This window comes from Haliotis asinina, chromosome 9 (assembly GCF_037392515.1).
Source record: "Haliotis asinina isolate JCU_RB_2024 chromosome 9, JCU_Hal_asi_v2, whole genome shotgun sequence".
NCBI lineage: Eukaryota > Metazoa > Mollusca > Gastropoda > Lepetellida > Haliotidae > Haliotis > Haliotis asinina.
In genome coordinates this window covers 26,989,600-27,011,535 of record NC_090288.1, presented here as the reverse complement: position 1 = coordinate 27,011,535, position 21,936 = coordinate 26,989,600, and the positions used below count along the sequence as shown (strand labels likewise).

At 42.3% G+C, this 21,936-nt stretch overlaps 1 protein-coding gene across 1 annotated transcript; it reads right to left on the bottom strand.

Annotated features, from left to right (window-relative positions):
- Window positions 1-6,829: 6,829 nt before the first annotated feature.
- LOC137297179 (beta-1,3-galactosyltransferase 2-like) lies at window positions 6,830-14,384 on the bottom strand. The gene is made up of 2 exons (XM_067829193.1): window positions 14,209-14,384; window positions 6,830-8,869 (listed from the first exon to the last, which is right to left on the bottom strand). The coding sequence occupies exons 1-2, from the start codon at window positions 14,382-14,384 to the stop codon at window positions 7,612-7,614; spliced, it is 1,434 nt and encodes a 477-aa protein (XP_067685294.1). The 3' UTR covers window positions 6,830-7,611.
- Between the last annotated feature and the right edge of the window lie 7,552 nt (window positions 14,385-21,936).

Below are 21,936 nucleotides of genomic sequence, written 5' to 3'. Positions count from 1 at the left end.
TAGTACTGAGGCTGATGTTTGATTGTACTGATTGTACTAATGCTGATGTTTGATTGTATTTATGTTGATGTTGATTGTACTTATGTTGATATTTATCGCGACGACGCTGATATTTGCTCATGGTATTTCTGGTGTGGTATGTGGTATGGTATGGTCTGGTATTTAACTGGTGATGCTGATATTTGATTTGACTGCTCCTGCTGACGTTTGATTGATGTGTTTTGACAGGTGTGTATGTCATCTTACTATTAACACACAATTAATACATCTAAACAATTACTAGAAGCCATGACCACATGTTGCATCTACATTCTAGACATATGTTTTATGATGGATCTCACCTGGAAATTAATGAATAACAACGTCCAGATTAAGGACACACCCATTACAAAGCCTTCAGTATGTCCATTTTATGCGCGTGTGTGTGCCGTTAACAGATACTTTGATCTGTTCATGAAATGTATCAGACAAAAAGTTGATTTTGAATATTTTAAATGGAACTTGCTTGGACGGAGAATTGTAGATCACCCAGAATGACACCTCACTGGATGGTTTCATCAGTCTTGTCTTGGGTGGTTTCATCACCATTCTCCTGAATGGTTTCATAAATATAATTCTGGATTGTTTCATCAGTCTGGTCCAGGATGGTTTCATCACTATTGTTCTGGATGGTTTCATCAGTCTGGTCCTGGATGGTTTCATCAGTCTGGTCCAGGAAGGTTTCATGAACTTTCACCAGTCTGTTTCCCACCTCACTCAACAGCTAATCCCGAAGCGCAATGATATACACCCACTAAGAGTCACAACGGTGTATCTCGCTACCGGGAGTTGAAAAATACCATTGCCAGATGAGTGGGATTCCCCGATCGGTCAAGTAGGTATCCATATTAAAGTTACCGTGATACAGTAGTGCTAAACTACTGCAATGTTTTGCGACACACACGCACGCGCACACGCACACGCACACGCACACTCACACACACAGAGATATAGATGAGAAAAACAATGGCTCTTAGTTGTAGTCAGGTGAAATCAATATTTGGTCAAATGTATTTTATTTACTGGGCCTGTCTCCAGTGGAGTTTGGACCAAATTTTTAACCCTTCGCTTCCCTTAATTTAGTCACCCGGCCATCCTACCGCCATTAATTCACAGCATAAGAAACGCCAGTAAAAGACTCTTGTCATGCACATAAATCACTACTTCACGCGTTCCCCTGTTATTAACTAAATAGGACAATCCTTCCAAGCATCACCCAAGTGTTTGTGTGTAACACATTGCACATTACTAGCACCATGTGCTGGAAAGCAGAACATGCTGCGAAGCTTTCGACTTGACGACAGGATATTGAGGTCACTGACCGTCAATGTGTCTATGGAACGACACGCTATGAATGGTTTACAGGACGTAACCTTTTTAATCTTCATCTAATTATCAGTGCATGCACGAAGCAGCAAATGATTATCAACACGCAGAGGAAGGGCAAACTGTTGGCGTAAAGTACCTAATGTATTGGCGTAGCGTAGCGTGACTGAGTGGAGTGGTGTAGGCACAGAAAATTCAGTCAGATTGCCTGCACAGTAGAGTGAGTGAGTGAGTGAGTTTAGTTTTACGCCACACTCAGCACTATTCCAGCTGTATGGCGGCGGTCTGTAAATAATCGAATCTGGACCAGACAATCCAGTGATCAACAACATGAGCATCGATCTGCGCAATTGGGAACCGATGACATGTGTCAACCAAGTCAGCGAGCCTGACCACCCGATCCCGTTAGTCGCCTCTTAGGAAAAGCATAGTCGTCTTGTATAGCAAACATGGGTTGCTGAAGGCCTATTCTACCCCGGGACCTTCACGGGTCCCTGCACAGTAGAACGTGTCAGAGTCAGGAGGTGTAGTGATTGTTGGATTTGTATGGATTATGTGGTGTGGTGTGGTGGGGTGTGGTGGAGTGGAGTGGAGTGGAGCGGAGCGGAGCGGAGCGAAGTGGAGTGGAGTGGAGAGGAGAGGAGTGGAGTGGAGCGGAGTGGAGTGGAGTGGAGTGGAGTGGAGTGGAGCGTATATAGTATACTCCCTACACTTGAGTATAGTGTCGTGTCGTGAATTATGGTGTAGAGAGGTACATGTGTAGTGTAATGTCATGTAATGTCATGTAGCGTAGCGTAGTGCACTGTGAATCAGGCATGCGCTTGAAAGTATGGGGCAAAACAACACGCCGATTAATCGTTCAGTAGCTGAGATGTGTCAGGTGCCGTATTGCACGTCACTGAAAGTACCACTCAGTGGTAACGCTCAGGTAACAGGCCTGCTTCAGCTGGGCCCTGTTGCATTGTTCATTCAGATCAGCCTGTCCTACATGTACACCGATTAAAGCATTTACATGAGAAACCCGACATGAAAAACGTCAGTATCATTATTGTAACTTACCCATCACCAACCATCTCGACAACATCTCTAACGTCCACCAGTGACCGTCATCAACCATTCATCTGATACGTGACCACATTGATCACAGAAGCCGTTAACACAGCTGTTGAAGTATTGATACTTAATACTTAATGTTCATAATAACCATATCAATGTCGCCATTTTCAGATCTCTGTCTAGCATGAAAATACGACACAAACCTAGATGTAGTTAACGTTTATTGACTAACACGGTGTAGCGGTGATATGTTTACATAGACTGACACTCTAGAGCAGTGTGGAAATAAAGATGTATTCAAACACCATTTTCCGAATCAATACGAAAGCCCTGACTTAATTAAGTAAAAGATGTAAAGTTGCCATTAACGCATTGACAAACGGGTCGAACAGACCAATAATTGTTATTATCGTTATAAACCGACAGTGAGGTGTGTTCATACCTGTCGATTAAATTCGCCAGGAAAAATAGGATGATATGAAATTATATGGCAGTGTTCGAAATAAACGCCTGCCCGTAGGTCCGAGGCAGGTAGTTTTCGTGTCGGGTCTGTAGTTGTAAAGACGTACGGCTCCCTATGTCCCGTAGTAAATTTACTCGATACACTGTTACACTACAGTGTTTTAAAATTAGGGTGTGGAGTTTGTCTCCCTTCAGTCCGCCTGTTACCATGCGAACATGGGCGCCGTTGTACAACGAAATTTTAGCGCTACGGCAGTCGGGAGTCAATGTTAAGGTATGGGAATTGCGATCAGCTCTGAGAGTGCTTTGCACAACGGTAATTTGTTTTCAAACAGTTTTTCTAATGTGATGGTGTTGGATGAAGAGTGTGCATTAGCGAGTGGTGGTGTGCGGTGATGTGTCTGGTAGTGTGTGGTAATGTGTGTGTGGTTGTTTGTGGTAGTGTGTGGTAGTGTGCGGTGGTGTGTGGTAGTGTGTGGTAGCGCGTGGTGATTATTGGTAGTGTGTGGCAGTGTGTGATAACGTGTGGTAGTGCGTGGTGGTGTATGGTAGTGTGATAGCGTGAGGTAGTGCGTGGTGGTTTGTGGTAGTGTGTGATAGCGTGTGGTAGTGCGTGGTGGTTTGTGGTAGTGTCTGATAGCGTGAGGTAGTGCATGGTGGTTTGTGGTAGTGTGTGGTAGTGCATGGTGGTGTGTGGTAGTGTGGTGGTGGCGTGTGGTACTGCGTGATTGGCGTGGTGGTGTGTGGTGGTGCGTGGTAGTGCGTGGTGGTTTGTGGCGGTGTGTGGTAGTGCATGGTGGTGTGTTGTGGTGTGTGGTAGTGCGTGGTGGTTAGTGTTAGTGTGTTGTAGTGCATGGTGGTGCGTGGTGGCGTGTGGTAGTGTGTGGTGGGCGTGGTGGTGTGTGGTGGGCGTGGTGGTGCGTGGTGGTTTGTGGTAGTGCGCGGTGGTTTGTGGTAGTGTGTGGTAGTGCATGGTGGTGTGCTGTGGTTTGTGGTAGTGTGTGGTAGTGCATGGTGGTGTGTGGTAGTGTATGGTGGTTTGTGGTAGTGCGTGGTGGTTTGTGGTAGTGTGTTGTAGTGCGTGATGGTTTGTGGTAGTGTGTGGTGGTGCGTGGTAGTGTGTGGTGGTGCGTGGTGGTTTGTGGTAGTGTGTGGTGTTTTGTGGTAGTGTGTTGTAGTGCGTGGTGGTTTGTGGTAGTGCGTGGTGGTTTGTGGTAGTGTTACTGTTGGTCTGAGATTAGATCTTTTATTACTGGAGCAGTATTTACGGGAGGTAACATGAAGTAAACATTAGATTGCCAAGGGCAGGTAACTGGAATGCTATCTAAAAAAAGGCCTACGGCTAGATATAAAATGTGACCCTGAATTCAAACTCAAAATTCTAAGCTATATATACATATGGAAATTAATTAAGCAACACCAAATTCAAAGACACATAAAAACTTAACAAAGTTTAACGAAGTAATTTTGATGATTGATTATTCAATTTTGATGTATTGACATACAGCATGAGCTTTTCATGGGTTGATATGACGCGCGTGAAGCTTGCACAGCGCACGTGCATTGCTTTAACCTCAACTTTCGAAAAATGCACTTTTTCCCTGGGGTGTTTACAAGCGCAGGTTGTCGATTGCATTCGGTTTTTCATTCATTTCAATGTCATGGCACGTAGGAAATTATCAGAGGCCACTCGTTGGCAAATAATCGGCATGAGGAATGCTGGTATGTCTCTAAGACAAATCGGGACTCAAATCGGACGACATCATTCCATAATTTCAAAACTTTTGAAAAAATACCGGGCCACTAATGAAGTTAAAGACCTGCCTAGACCAGGAAGACCCAGGAAGACCACAGTCCGGGAGGACAGAGCTTTACTGAGACTTGTACGGCGCAGGTCCTTCGACTCGAGCTCTCGGTTGAGACAGGAGTGGCTTCCAGGGAGACCCATCTCGAACAGGACTGTTCGGAATCGTCTGAAAGCTGCAGGATACCGGGCAAGGAGGCCAATCAAGCGACCCAGACTGTCTCCATCCCATAAGGCAGCCCGACTGGCCTGGTGTAATGACCGTTTGCACTGGAACATTGCCTCTTGGAGGAAGGTCCATTTCTCAGATGAGAGCCGGTTCTTGCTGCACATGGTGGACGGTCGTACTCGGGTCTGGAGGCAGAGGAACACAGCAATGGCTCCACGGAACATCCAGGAGACTGTGGCCTTTGGGGGAGGTTCCGTTATGGTATGGGGGTGCATTTCCATGAACTGCAAGTTGGATATCATTACCATCCGTGGCAACCTTAACGGTGTTCGTTACCAACAGGAGGTTCTTGACAGGGCTGTGGTACCTCATTTTGAGAACCATCCTCTGGCAACGAGACCCATATTTATGGACGACAATGCTAGACCTCACAGGGCGCATGCTGTAAATGATTTTTTGCGGCAAAATGCAATTGACAGAATTCCATGGCCTGCCATGAGCCCTGACCTCAACCCCATTGAACATTTGTGGGACTTTATTGGCCGTCGTGTGAGGCAGAGAGACCCACCAGTCCATAATCTCAACGAATTGACGGCTGCCCTGCATGAGGAGTGGAACAGGATCCCCCAGAATCAGATCCGGAGACTCATCCAAGGAATGAGGAGGCGTCTGGAATCGGTGGTGCGTGCGCAGGGAGGACACACTAGATATTGATGAAAGTCGGTGTGCAGACTCTCAGATGACTGTTCTTTCTTTCCATGTGACATTTGTGTTAATACACCTGACAACAACGTCTGTGGATGAATAGTAAATTGTGTCCATTTTTTCATGAATTTAAGACAGTTTTAAGAATTTGGATTTCGTTGCAATAAAGCAAAGTCTTGATACTTTTTCCCTTTAAGTTGTTTGTCAGAGATCGTCTGTTGAATAAAAAAGTGTCAAACTATATCAACCCGGCATATTTTGATTGTCAGAACACTTCAAAGTTGCTCCAATAGAAAAAATTGGGGTGTTGCTTGATTAATTTCCAGGTGTATATAATAACTATCACTTAATCAATGATAATACAAACTGCAAAAAGCACACTCTCGTAAACCTACCTAGTTGAATAATTTTAGGCTCTGTGGGCTGACACCGACAAATATCATGTAGTCTTGGTTTCGTTTAGGGAAGCAGACGACTTTTGGGCAACTTTTAATCGCTCAGTATTAATTGGCCACAGGTTTTTAAAAAAAGAATTTGGTGTTCCGCTTAAGACTAATCACATGTCTTCCACAAAAAGCAAAATCTTATTCCATTTTTAATTTGACGCACTGTCCAAGACACATCTGGGGTTCGAACAACAAAAGACACAATCTGAGCTGGAATCCGTTTATCATTGGACCAGTTGTACGTACTAAATGTGTTGAAACACTAGCAGAGCGCCCAGTGTGGTTACACTGATATACATAAATACCAGTGTCAATATAATCATAAACATACAAATACAAAACTCATCCCAGTAGAGTGAGTGAGTGAGTTTAGTTTCAATGCCGCTTTTAGCAATATTCCAGCAATATCACGGTGGAGAACACCGGAAATGGCCGTCCTACGTTCTACACACATTGGGAATCGAACCCGTGTCTGCGGCATGAAGAAGCAACGCATTAACCACTAGGCTACTCCTGGTGCCCCGCATCCCAGTAGATCTAAGACCTACGACTAGTCTGCTCGGCAAACTCAGGCATTGTGATAAGTTGCCATCACACTACAGACTGTAGTGCTAAAAGCTATGTTTGCAGCAAACGACCGATTGTTCTCTTTGTAAACAAACGAGCTTACACTGAAGTTATTGAAACATGTACGTACGCACTTCAGTACACGCGTAATTATGTAGATTGTTGATATAATTGCAATTGTCGTTAGTACGGTAGTATATGTTACTATATCACCGTATCCCAAGCACCCCGAAATAAAGGAAGAAAATACAAATGGAACAGAGAGAATACCGACTTCTTTATGCATCTCAAGAACTCACAATATAGAGAAAGTCCGCTGGAAAAAATACTTTTCCTAGGCGTCGGTAAACTCGTTAGGCAAAACAAACCCATGGGTTGTTAGACATCAATTCCTAGACATCTATTCTGATTCAAAGGTAATGCAAAAATATATGTATAAAAAATAAGTAACATTTGAACATTTATCTGCTATAAAGTACAACCTCTGCATACTAGCAGACGAGATAGTCACTTCAGGCATTCTAAACACTTTCGCGACCATAAATATATAAATACGGCATTAACAAATTGAATACAATTTAAAAACAAAAAAAAACCCCCAAAAACGAGCAAAATCAAGAGTCTTTAAAACAAACAAATAAGCCGAACTCTTAAGTCCAAGCAGTGCTGCAAACAAATTATTCATCAGATGAAGAATTATCCATAATTAGAATTTCCTAGATTTTCAGTCGTCAATAAGCTAGTTAAAATGTTCGATATGGATTAGTAGTTTTTAAGTTTGACACAAAGGTAATCAGAAAATATAAAAATAAAATTTTATGGAAACTGGTAACAAGTTCGGCATACGACCTTTCACGACCACAGATATTCAATTATGGCACTAGCACCTTAAACACAATAAAACCAAAAATACAAACAACAAAAACAAGTAACAAAAAGAAAATCAAAATTGGTTAAAAATGGTTTTCATCCGGCTGAAAACGGAAGGGAAAGACACATTAGTCACTCCGACTTTCAATCACCCAAAGTCCGAGAATCTAGGTCTTGCTTTTCCAGTTTTCTGGCGCAACTTTCAAAGTTGCTTTCCAAAGCGTATCCCACAACCGAGTTCCTAGAAGAAACATGAATTGATTCATCTGACGTCTGTAGTAATTCTTCATCTTCCGCCAGTCATGATGTTCCACCATGGGCCGAAACGTCGGGTTTACTTTTAGCGCAAGGATACCGGTGACGTAAACGTCATCTACCCAATAGAATCGCGTAGTTTCAGACGCTTTGTACAGTTCCCTTGCGACATCCGGTGACATTAAGTAGGCCATTCCCGCGCAGTAGGTTGGGTAATTGTCGAATGGGTAATCGCTCCTCTTGACATACCACTTGCTTAATTTCTCTCTTCGTGTAAGCCCATCATAATATATTTCGCAATATAAGAACTTTTGACGGAACTCGTTTTTTGAAATGTATTCGACAAGGTTGAAGACGTTGATGAGAACATCATCGTCAGCTTTGACAATGAGTTTGGCAGATGGACAGTTAAATAGCACCCATTGAATACCCATCACATGCTTATACGTCAGATTCTTATAACTATCAATGAACTGTCCTTGAACTATATCTCCGTAAGTTTCATTCTCCAGGTATAGTTTTTTCTGCACGTTTTCATCATATGTCCTCGCGACCAGGAACACGTGCGACAGCGTGAAACCACGAATGACTGTAATCGCTCCCCATGTATTCCTTACCAGCTTCCGTCTCTCATAGTTCTTAGTGGCCGAATGTATGAAGATTATAATGTCCGGTTTGTGCTTTTCGCATACCGCTGAATCAATATCGTATGCAAATTTATGCAAATTAAGCAATGGGTCCTTTTCAGATTCGTCACTTATGTGAAAAAAGTTCTTGATGCTTGTTTTCAATTCTTCCGATGCTGATGTATTGGTAGTATTGCTTGTCATTCCCTTTAATGTGTTGTTTTGATGAAGATTCTTTGTGTTAATCCCCTGAATCCAACGTTCATCCACATCCGTTACCTCAGGTGTAATGGTAACGTTTAGGGCATTGTATATTCCACCTCTCCTCTTACTCAGAGTCACACCCTTCTTTGGCATATATGTACGTGAGCGGATCTCGATCGCCTCGCGATGCAGTTGCTTATCTCTATATCCATAATATGAGAGTTGGCGAGCAGCAAGAACGAGTATAGCCGTGACAAGCACTTTTAATGACTTCTTCATTCTGCCACTAGACACGGTGAACACAGACACAAGCGGCATGGGACGGTAGTTGAGTTCACAGCTACATTCCAATATCCATTATGAAACCACCCGAGGAAACGTTCGCATCCCTGGACGATGTTAGCCGCACAGAGGATCTGAAAGTATACCAACTAATTTTATGGCAGTTCACTGCTAAGATTCACAACAAATTGGTCTCTCTCTCATTCACAAAACCTTGAAACAGCTACCACTCACTGGAAACAAGGAAATTGAAGATAGACTAATTTTCTGGAATACAACGACCTTTCCCGTTCTCTGACAGAAAGAACGTGTGAAAATATACTAACAATATAATAGCACTTCACTAATAGATTCAGAACGAATCGTAGGTGGCGATAGAACACCTAGGTTTTAATATACCTGCACATTCAGTGTCTTTTATGTTCACAAAACTTTGTCATGACTCCCACTCTGGAAGCAAGCAAACAAGCAAGCAAGCAAGCACACAAACAAACAAACAAACAAACAAACAAACAAACAAACAAACAAACAAACAAACAAACAAACAAACGATAAACGTATGCTGCGGAGTAGGTTTCCTACCTTTGCCGTTCTCTGTAAGAATGCCTGTCACAGTGATGTTTGTTGTCACCTACCTCAACTACTCCCCGGGCTATTGATACCAACTATAAACCGACAGCGTGATTAGTTATTGATCTATCGATGCTGGAGACCAATCACTTCCCAAAGAGTTTTGAACCGTAGCACCATAGTCTGAATAAGTTGCCTCCAGTCATGCGTGATCGCACAAATTACAGTGCGACATGAATTACTCATGATCGTTCATTGTAAATCTTTACACACCATCGGGAGATTTATCACGATTATCCTAAATGGTGAAGTGGAATTTGACTTGAGAAATGCTGATACCATGTTCGAATATCCAGACGATTATACATCTGAATATTTTTTTATCCACGGTCCAATCACTGCTATTGTTAATTACGTAGCCGTCAAATGAAATTACTCTCACTGGCAACCGACTTTCAATATTAACAGAGATACAAAAATGGAGACTGTGACTTCACTTCTGAAATGAATGCACGTGCACTAGTTTTGTTTGGTCTAGTTGTTGTCTAACGTTACACCCTATACCAACATTTCAGCTGTATGACGGCGATCTGTAAATGAGACACTCTGGACCAGACAATTCAGTGGTAAACAGCATGACGATCGATCAGTCTATGTAAACTTAGTTTAAGTGTATTTCGTTACACTCCACCACTGAGTCTAACAAAACCTAGTAGAAGGTCGCGTCAGGTAACCTTTCAGCGACTAATGACCACTCAAACAAACGCGAGACGGTTAAATAGATTTAACCAATCAGACAACAGCTACTATTTAGGGATCGGAGGGACTTTCAAAATCTAACACAGATCTCTCCACAAACATATATCCGCACATAACACAGTTATTTGACCTGCAGTATATACGATTTGGGGTTTATGTTGACATGGTTACCCGTAGCTAATAACTCCGCAAGATGACATTCTTGAATATTGCCAAAAACACTACTTTCAGCGACTGTTTACTCACCATTGTCATGGTTGTACGTACGCCGTGTGCATCACCCGGAAACGAGCGTACGCTAAATAGCATTCGAAATCGTACGGGTACGAACCTTTTCGAGATAAAACCTTCAAAAGGTATGATTAAATGTCCACTTTCGTGATTTGGTAAGCTGTGTTCTGATTGGTCAATCTCAAAGGTTACCTGACGCGACCTCTCATAAGGTTTTGTAAGACTCAGTAGTGGAGTGTAACGAAAAGTACTGAGGATAAGTTTACTCAGTTTGGAAGATCGATCTGTAAGGAAGTAGGATACGATGACATGTGTCAACCAAGTCAGCGAGCCTGACCACCGGATCCCGCCAGTCGCTTCTTACAAGCACAGAAGACAAATTCTAACCCGTATTTTCACGGGCCCCTACTAAAGTAATGCGATGTACTTTTGGCTTCAATGTCGATATGATGAATTTGACACAACATTAAAATCACATATATGTTACATGTACGACTCTACCTAGTTGGATATAAAAGCTCCGATGAAACAGTACTTAAGAACTTCACAGAAGAAAATTTTGATGCTTCCGCAACATTCGGAATCGTAGTATGTACAAAGTGTAGTTTTGAAATGCAGACTATATTTATTCATATTGCCCCAGCTGATTAAATTAAATGCGTAAAGCCTTAATTTGACATGTAGTCAGTGTTACAAAGTTGTAAACAAATTAGTTACCTGAGGGGTCATATCAAAATCAGTACCAGGTAGGAAACAGAAACTTGTTTGCTTTGATTATGGTGTCGTACGACGTGTAGTTTACAAACTGTACAAACGCAAATCCCACCGACGTGTGCTAAAATATAAGATGAGATCGCAATAACACCACGTTCAAGTTTTTCAGACGTTTAAAAGGCAAAAGGCTGAAGACCGTGTTCTCAAAATCGAGGACGGATACCGTCTGCGGGACGGCATTAACGTCAGCCGAGTTGCACCTGTTGTAATTCCGCTCGAGTCATCGACCAGCACTGATATTGACACTTGATATTTTGAAACGGTCCCTACTATGTACTGCCCGTGCGTCATATGAACGCTGTCACCCTGTCTGCCTGCCCAGATGGGTCACAGTATAGTTTGTCTTTAGGGGTGTTTCTAACATGGAATTTGGTCGCTATTTCACGAGAAGTCATTATGGTTTGGGAATGGGTACATCGTCATTACTCATATGTCATACTAGGTCGAGGTGGTATGGCTGACTACATATGAGCTTTGAATCTGAAATATCAACCATTATCAAATAACTGCCAAAAAGTATTTTCCATGAATTTCTGGCAATAATTTTAATATCAGGAGATGGTGATTACAAATTCAGTTCTGGTCAATTTTGTGTAGACGTAGCATTGAAACTCTATTTCATAGATACCTGTTCATACATTTAACAGCAATTCCCGATAAAACGCCGTGATATATCGTTAATGGTACCAGTTGCGGCGCAACGTTGATAAATCATGTAACATGCACCATCAGTGTACCCTGTGTGTTGTTGTACTCAGTACCTGACTCTGTAAATAAATTACTGAGATGAAGAAATCAATTGCTTGGAAAAGCGATCACAGTCAACGCGAAGGCGAAGCGGAACATGCCGTATCGAACAGAGTAATAAAGTATGTTACAGCAGAGAGTTGATCATCTCGGTAAATCAGCGTGCATGCTATCTTGTAGAGCAACTTTAGAAAGGAATTCAGTTGGCTAATGAGAACGTGAACCGCAGAAGAGTGAGTGAGTGAGTGAGTGGGTGAGTACGGTTTGACGTCGTCTTTAGCAATATTCCAGCAATAACGTGACATAGGGCACCATACAAGGGCTTTATACGGTTTACACATATAGCTTGAGAACTAATCTGTCATACGGACACTGAGACAAATATATCCAAGAAAGCCCATACAAGTCTACAGTATGTGGAAGTCAAGAACGGCATGACGACCAAACGTTTTAACCACAAGCACAGCGTGTGTCATTCAGTGTTTCAGTACTAAATCCTCACAGCCACTTTACACTCATTACCCTCGTGGGCAATCGTTCTCACCGTTGAAAGAATGTTCCAGTCTGTAAATTCTCGGTAATGGCAAACATAAGGTGTTTTATGTCTGTATTGATAAAAAGAATATTTCCTATAAAAATATATAGGAACTCCGGCGGATATATGCTTGTTATGATATAAAGAGGGATGAGTGAATGTGATTTTACGCCGCTTTTTTCAATATTCCAGCAGCATCAGAAATAGGCTTGACACTCTGTAGCCATGTGGGGAGTCGAACCAGAGTCTTCAACGAGCGAACACCAAGCTACCCCACCATGTAACGAGCAAAGGTTTATGTGACTGCCTCAAGCTGTGTAAACTCGTCATGGAACGACTCACAAAAGGAATCTGCTCGTCACACCAAAAACCAAAAACGGGATCGGGTGGTCAGTCTAGCAGACGTGAATGTCGGTTCCCAGTTGTGTAGGTCGGTGCTCATGCTGTTGATCGCGGGCTCGTCTGATACAGGCTGGGTTATTTACAACCCGCCGCCATATGGCTAGAATATAGCTGAATGTGGCGTAAAACTAAACTCACTCACTAACTACGCTATCACAGAAATTTTGGGATTCGAACCACTACCCGAGCACCATTGGCTCCCCAAAGGACGCTTCTTTGAGCAGTGAATTGTACCCCCTTACACAATGAGAATGGATCAATGTCCACAGGCGGATCCAGAAAGTGAGTTGGGATTGTGGAGTGGGGGTTGGGGTTGGCTGGGGCTTCAGGGGTTCGAATCCCCCATCCTTGAAAATCACATATCACCACAGTGAAGATTATTTTTGGCCGAGCCAAGTGGGGTCTGAGGGTTCGGAAACCTTGAACCCTTTCAAAATTCCTGGACCCGCCCATGAATGTCTTTATCTTTGATCATCCTCGATCTTCAAGGTGACAGAGAAATAGAAAGGAACAGTAGACCCTACACTGTTGTTCCGGTGCTGGTATCGAAGCCGTTTCACTTCACCCTAAAAATACAAGCTGGAATTGATCTACTGGCTTTTCCCGCGGATCTATATCTGTGAGGAAGAGACTATGATAGGATCGATCATGCCCGATACTCAATATTCGTGACATTAATGCCATAAGGCTTTAATTATAAAACGACGATAAAACATCAAACGATAATCAACGAACATATTAAAACTAGGCTTATCTGTTTGGTGATGGTTATACCATAACAAAGATATCAACGTCACCAAGCTAGCAGACATTAAATTACATCGAAATGATGATAACAATACATGAAAAACAAAGTAACAGTACATGTCATACAGTGAGGCCTGCAATTCTGAAATAGCCAGAGTGGGCATTTATGGATATTCTTTAGCAGAAATACCACAAGTAACTACATCATGTGATCAAGGCTGGTGATGAACTGGGGCAGATATACTCTTCGAAAAAAGTAAGGCATATTCGGAAATGACATTCGATTCCCTACATAGGTACGATGTGTGAGGTCCATTTCTTATGTCCCCCCACGTGACAATCCTGGAATGTTGTTAAAAGTGGCGTAAAATAGACGCATTATAAGCCTGCCAATAGCACGTAAATGCTCTCAACGTTACCAACCACAAACACTGAATGAAATCAAGTAAATCATATCTGTTCGGATAACCTAATCATGATTGACGGAAATAATGGTCCACATAGATAAATGGACCTTCCCTCAGGAAATCGAACTCAGGAATGAGACACTACCCACGAGTGTGACATGTGCCACTAGGGCAAACCATTCACTATATAATGGGAGGAAGGTTTATGAACACAGACGTTTGTGCCTTGGGTTCTCGTCAGTACATCGTATAAACACATTTATTTCATCATCATCATCATCATCATCATCATCATCATCATCATCATCATCATCATCATCTGTTTTTATTTCAAAATACAGAAAGATATTAATCTGTATATCTTTTGTCTTCAATGGAATCAATGTTTTAGGAGATATCATATTGGAAAACGCACATACACTGTAAAATACATTTGAGCCAAGGAAGAATTCTGGGAAAATTGGTTGAAATGAGTGTCACGCTTACCTGCACGGAGGACGGGTAGCATAGTAGTTCAATCGTTCGCTCGTCACGCCGAAGACCCGGGTTCGAGCCCCGGTCGTGATATTGCTAGAAGTATGTGTTTTTGCAATACCAGGATTTTGTTTTGAGTGAAAGTAAGTACGTAACTTTGAGCTTTCTAATGCGTTTCTTTCTCTCCACTTTTCCATTCTTTAAAAAAACACATATGTAAAGTGTGTCACGTATTCCTGAAAATGATCCTTAATTGTTCCTTATGTAGTAGTAAAACCAATGAAAGCATGAACCTAATGAAAGCGGGATTCATCCGCCACAAAGCCGGACCACAACCCAACTCTCTATTCTTATATAGCTATCAAGGACAACATATTCTCTAACAAACATGGTTTCACCCTGTGTATCAAGCTGCATGGCGTCTCTGACTACCCATCAATAGTCATTCTGTCCATCAATGTCGTTTTCGGGTTAATTGTGTGAGTGAGTTTAGTTTCTTCCGCGTGACGAACTACTACTACCCCACACGTGAAGATACCGGTTAGAATTGGTCTTCAGCAACCCATGCTTGAGGTTAAAGGCTCGCTGACTTGGTTTACACATGCCATCGTATCTCATGCTGATCGATACCCATGCTGTTGGTTACTGAGCTGTCTGGTTCAGACACGGGAATTTACAGACCCCTGCTGGAATACTGCTGAGTGCCGCGTTTGACAACCAACCGACCTCTGGAAACGCCCCCGCGCCGTTTCCAAGTTAACGATGATGTAATATGCATGGCAATTACTTGTGTTCATATTCTTATGAACGATTAGGGGCCTTGAGAGGGCCTGGTTTCTCATAGTCTTATCACATCTATGCATAATGCATGTATGCTGTACAACAAAACACTGCTCTTGTCTCGTCACATAAAGCAACAGTCATGCGAGACATCATGTGAGATTACGATGCATGAGATTGCCAACTTTTTATCTTGCAAAAATCAAAGTTGAAGTCCGTGTGTGGTAAACAAACCAAGGAGACACACCCTGTTAAGTTTGCATTGTATGACCAGATTCTGTTACATAAAACTAATAAAGACCATAAATGTCATATACAGTAATTAATGGAAGTGACAAAGAGGAACAGGGTAGCTGACAAGATCATGTATAAATATTAAGAGTGCAGATTTAATAATAACAAATAAGTCTCACATGGCTTGGTTACACAGTTTAGGGGTTTTAGAAATAAATTTTTATTTGGATGGTGTATATGCTGAATTAGACACTATAACACAGGTTTGGCGCCATAGGCTCAAGAAACGTCAATAAAAGCTCTGGGGGGAAGATCATTTCATATCCGTGGGTGGATATGGAGGATTTCCTTCATCGTTGAGATCTGGGATGAGGTCATCAACGTCGCGCCACTTCGTCTGACTACCTCAGTGAGTGACAAATCAGCGGATCCTCGGACGAGGGTAACACATTAACATTTTTCTAGTATTACTGTACAACTCAAACAACGAGTGGAACCTGTGTCGGGGGTGCGTGGGTGGAATCCACTGGTCTCAACGTGGGTCCGTTACTGGTGGGCCTGTCCTCACTTCGCCTACACCTTATATCGCCTACACCTTATCTCGTCTACAAGAAACACGATGTCATATTCTATCACCCCTATTAGGAGAATGGTATTGCCCTCATTTAGAGAAGAGAGATTATTGAAATGTCTTTAACAAATGTCGGAGATTATAATCCTGCGTCGTGTTGTTTTGAAGTGAGATAATCTCAATGTGTCTCGAGTAAAGACTTCAAAAGAAATCATTAACAAGTTTACTGATAAGATAAATAAGATTAAGAATAGGGATAGGATACTCCGAAAACAATTGCCTTGAAGTATAAAAGCACAAGTGTCTCATACTGTGGGTATCAAAATGGCAAATCTTCAGAGAGTCGAGTTTATGACGTCACAGAGAGTCGGTCAGCCGAATACTAGAGCTGAAGTCAACTTAGATGGTACTTGGACCCACACAGATGATGGCAAGGAATTCCTCTGTGTAAACGACGGCGAAGACAACAGACTGCTGGTATTTGCTACAACCGAGATGCTGGAATACCTGACCGATGCTGATGTTCCTTTCATGGATGGAACTTTCTTTGTTTGCCCAAGTTTGTGGCTGCAAGTATACATACTCACTGTCTTGTGAACGGTAAGATGTTCCCAGTAGCCTTGCATTACTTCCGAACAAGACGAAGCAGATATACGTTAGGCTGTTTTCATTGCTGAAAGACACCGTCATGAGGCGACTTGGCACTGAACTTTCTCCAGAAATGTTCCAGACCGAATATGAGTCAGCAGTTATCAGTGCGATTGGTGAAGTCTTTCCTTACAGTTTGTGCTTTGTTCAAGTTTGTTTGTTGGACATTGTTAAAGCAGCTTGCATTGTCTGTCTTCATTTCTCTCATGGTTGAGTCCATTACTTTATGGGTAAGGCAACATTTGCATAATGTTCATTGGTGTGTAAACATGTTTTCATAAGGGTGTAGGCGATATGAGGGCAAACCTACTGGTGACCACGGTGCCAAATGCTGTTTCTATGGATGCTGAAACGTCGAGTAGCGACGTGTTGCAAGGTACTAGACAGAAGCATGTCTTCACACCTGAGATAACCCACTTTACCTAATTAAGGTCTGCCTATATAACATAATTAATGGGGTAATTGGGGCGTGAAACAACTGCGGGAGAGGCCACTGATCAGTGTACTGGTGTCTCTCTGTTGAGGTTATGAGGGTTGTCTATTGAGAAAACATGAAGGTTGGGTAATTCAAGCACTTACTGTTAATCTTAATAAGGTTAGATCTTTTATTACTGGAGCAGTATTGAAAAGAAGTGTCTATAATTCTGTTTCCTTCTCCAGCTAACACGAGAAGGAAGAAACTTGCAATAAGTGTATATTTGTATATCTATGTCCATATCTACATCACTATGGACAGATCAATGTGAGTCAGATACCTTCCCATACTTGTCAACATCTGCTACAGGACGTACAAGAACAGTGCAGCATTGTAAAGGATCTATCCACACACAAGATCATCGCCTACTGAAGATTGAATCTGGACACAACCATGAAGCACTCCCCAGACCTGTACACGGACGCCTCCAAGACAAAACCAACCTCCAAGGAATGACTTCCCCAACCCCAACCATTTATGACGATGAAGTGACTGCATTGACAAAGATTCCAGCTGTCTTCCTTTTGGACTGATTTCAGCGCATTTCCACCCTTTCTTCAGCTGGGACTGCCATGCATAGAGCAAGACAGAGGAGTCGTCCCAAGTTACCTACGACTAGACACGGTATCCAGCTGGATGGAGATGAAGGGTGGACACAGCAGGGAGTTATCGCAGCTGATCAGGACTTGCTGCGAGCCAGGGCCAGGCTAACCACTCACGTCCTCATATACTCAAAGATACTCACTATTTCTCGAGCAGCATGTACACCTGCCTTAGCCTCATGTTCCAATACCCGATACTTTAGCGGCTAATATTTGAAATATTTAGTACCAGAAAGATCACTTTGAACCTGTTTCTATGTTCAAATAATTGTTGTTCGCAAAACAAATGTCCACCAAAGTTGTGTGGTGAAACACCAGATCTCGGCTTCTGATGACCTGAGCTAGTCACCAAAATGTATGCTTGCATTCATTCGGACAGTTATCTGGATGCAAGTGAATGTATGATGTTTATAATATATCGGAAACAAACAATAGTATCGGCCTCATTTTTACTCAACATGCACATTTACTCTATTGCGTTGTCGCATGCTTGTAAGTGCAGGAATATTGAACTTTTCCATAAAAGTTAGTTTGCAAATAGAGATACATTGGGTATTCTGTGTTAATTTACCAGTACCATTTCCACAATGCATAAAATATTATTTTTACGATATGTATATATTTGTTATAAGAAAAATAACATTTTCGATGGTGCATGTTATCTTTTCATGCATCATGTGGAAGATATCATCCTGAATTTTACTTAGTCATTAACCTAATATTTGCTGATATTACTGGCCGTGGGACACCAAAAATTGGCTTCAAACACAGTACAGAAAAGGGGAAATCGTGTCCGACATAACCGCCTACCATTTTGCAATAGAGGGAGCCTCCTGTATCTCCCACAGGCCTTCATCGTTCATTGACCTCCCATCATTGTCTTCATGGGAAAGGTTTCTGACCTCAAAGTCTACCCACCGAGTCTTGTTAACCGTTACCAGCCTTAATGGGTAGACGATGTGTGTTTGATGGAGATGCTAACATAAAGTGGACATTATGAGTCGGAGACATGAGGATATGAAAGGGAAATCTTATTTAATATAAACCATTTATATGTGCAATGCCCTTCACAGTTCTTTTATTGATGAAACACTCATTAATTGAGGTCACTGAGATCAGTGGCAATTAACTTGTACTGTAGGTTCTGTGCCACACGGATGCAGTAGAAGCAAGAACAATGAAACAGCATACCTTGAACTGTCACGCGTTTAATATTTTACATCTCTCCTGTGACCACCCTGGTATAACTGTACTTGTTACAATTAGAACCAAGAGATATAACCCACAGACCATTAGGGACATGGCATTGTGAGTAAATCTGAACGAGCTTTCTTCTGACCAGTCAGAGCGCAGCTTACCAGATCGTGAAAATGGCAGTCGGATTGTTTTCTTAGCCTCCTGCCTCGAAAAGGTCAGCACAAAGGCGTTCCGAGCAATTTAGGACTGCAGGACTGAAACGATCGAAGTCTTCGCCTATTGGGATGAACGCTTGAACAGTAACGTAACACATGGGAAGTTCTGCAACACAGCCTCAGAACCTTCTTTCAGACTTTCAAAGATGTTCTTTTGTTCTGTTTCTAAATATTGCAACAAGAACAGTTTCCAGATTTTGAGACGAGAACTCGGTCAAAATATTGCTCAGACCGTTGCGTAGACTTGAAATCTTTAGTTCGAAACTGCTGCCGGGTAGTTTAAGTAAGGTGATTTCAAACTGGCTACTGTCGACGTCTTGTTATTCTTGTCATTGGTTGGCCATAGTTCGTGAAAGGTCGTTCTGACTTGACATATTGGTTTAGTATACACACGACCCGTGAATTTCCCGGGGTAGAATAGGCCTTCAGCAACCCATGCTTGCCATAAAGGGCGACTATGCTTGTCGTAAGAAGCGACTAACGGGAGCAGGTGGTCAGGCTCGCTGGCTTGACTTGGTTGACACATGTCATCGGTTCCCAATGGCGCAGATCGATGCTCATGTTGTTGATCACTGGATTGTCTGGTCCAGACTCGATTATTTACAGACCGCCGAAATATATCTGGAATATTGCTGAGTGTGGCGTAAAACTAAACTGACTCACTCAGTATACACACTATATCCTCAAATATATACAAAAAAAAAAACATTTAAAACTAAATCGCGATCCCATTTGTAACTGAGTAAGTTTAGTTTCCGGCCGCTTTTAGCAATATTCCAGTAGTATGACGGCGGGAGACACCGGAAATGCGCTTAACACATTGTGCCCATGTGACGCATGGAACCTGTGCCGTTCTAGCAAATATTGTCAGCACTAGGCTACCCTGGCCACACCAATAGGCGACGTTTGCTGCTGACAGAGGGGCTTGTATTGCTGACAATGCCCTGCGTCCAACAAGCGTACACTGATATCCATAGACATATAAAGAAGGAAAGGGATGTAACGCGCACAAAGTTGTCAAACAGCCCACTCTCGATTATAGGTGCGGAAATGGGGTTGGTGAGGCCAACATCCTGTACGTGGAAGAGCAGTTGGTTAACCTATCCAAAATTTGCGCGGGTTTGAGACAATACTGTCCATGAATATATATGCAATGGCTGTTAACGGCCTTGATATTTTATAAGACAATGCACTGTTACTATGGAAATCTGTGGGAAAACATTCTCGTTTCCTGAAACCTCGAAAGCACAATCAGTGACCCTTGTCTTTACTCTGTGCACGCGCTGATTGACAGCTATCGATCACAAGTTCTGTGTTATGTATATCGTTACACATATCTAAAGCCGATACAATTATTTCGCTGTTATGTCTGTGTAGTCATATCGATTATCCGACACAGATGATAGCCACTGGAAAAAGACATTAATGGGCCATTCATGGACCTGAATGCATGTATTTGCTGTTTTAAAAATGAGTTTATTGAGTCGGAAAAACGTGATTGAACATGATTACTTGCTGACTTAATCCCTGTACAATGTTTGGTATATCCTGTGATAATTTGTCAGACCAGTAGTATGCGCATCCCCTCACATCTACTTAACAACAGCAACGCTTTTCACAGCATGACATATTTTTCACAACAGAAGTTGATCTCGTATAAATGTAATTTGGAATAAATTTGGATGTTAGAGTCTAAAGTTTTACAATTGACGCCAATGAAAGGACACCATGCTTCAAAGAACTTTTTACCATCGCCGAGAAAGCTCATTTACAACGTTAGACCTGTGAACATCCAGGTTAGAATTGGTCTTCAGCAACCCACGCTTCTGGGATCGGGTGCGCAGGTTCGCTAACTCGGTTGAAACATGTCATGGTATTCCATACCAGTTGAATAGATCGATGATGGTGCTAGTGATCACTAGATTGTCTGGCCCAGAGTCGATTATTTACAGACCGCCGTCATATAGCTGGAACACTGCGGTGTTAAACAGCAAACAACACAATACCAATATCTTTGTATGTCGATATTGCAGATCTGTCAGACCACCGACGAGTACCAGACATCGAGAGAACGGAACCAATAGCCATTGCCACAACGGCAGAGAGTAAATATCAGGTCTCCCTTAAGAAAAGGGACCTTCATGGATGTTGTGTTTGATCTCTCGTTCAAACCACTGGCGTCCCATTCAACCGAAAACCTACATCAATATCCTATTGCGATCTGGGCCATCACTATGCATTAATAATCACCAGCATTTAGTTTTCCGGTCTGTTAACTTATATGTAGATCGATCTTTTCACGCCAGGGGATAAATATAAGGTCTACTCTTGAAAATGTGTCAACATGGAAGTATTTATCAACACCAAACCTTATTTGAATTGTTTCTGGCATACTAGTGCAACACAAGAACTATATTCAATATCGCACAGTGATCACTAATGTTAAGCGGTTAATCAATTCAACTGACGTATAAAAGAAAGTGCTCACCTGCTTTTTGGGGTTATTCACAAGACAGCGTAGCTGTTTTAAAAAAGTGTTCTGACATAACCCACAGACAGAGACATCATGTATGTAACAGTACGTGGAGTCATCCTACAGATGACATCCTTACCTTGTCAGTATACTGACGGGGCTCACTTCCTTGGTCATGTGCACAAAGCGACCGATATCGGATCAGAAAGTCCGTGGTTCGAATTCCAGCACGGTACTTGGAACTTGTATGGACACGAAATGTAAATGGGGCTAAACGTCACATG

Excerpts from the sequence above, each read along its gene's own strand:
- LOC137297179 (XM_067829193.1), bottom strand. The coding sequence starts at position 14,384 with ATGATATCTCCTAAAACATTGATTCCATTGAAGACAAAAGATATACAG. Across the intron at positions 8,870-14,208 it reads TGTACTGACGAGAACCCAAG|CTGTGAACTCAACTACCGTC; the intron begins GCACAAACGTCT and ends ATTGGAATGTAG.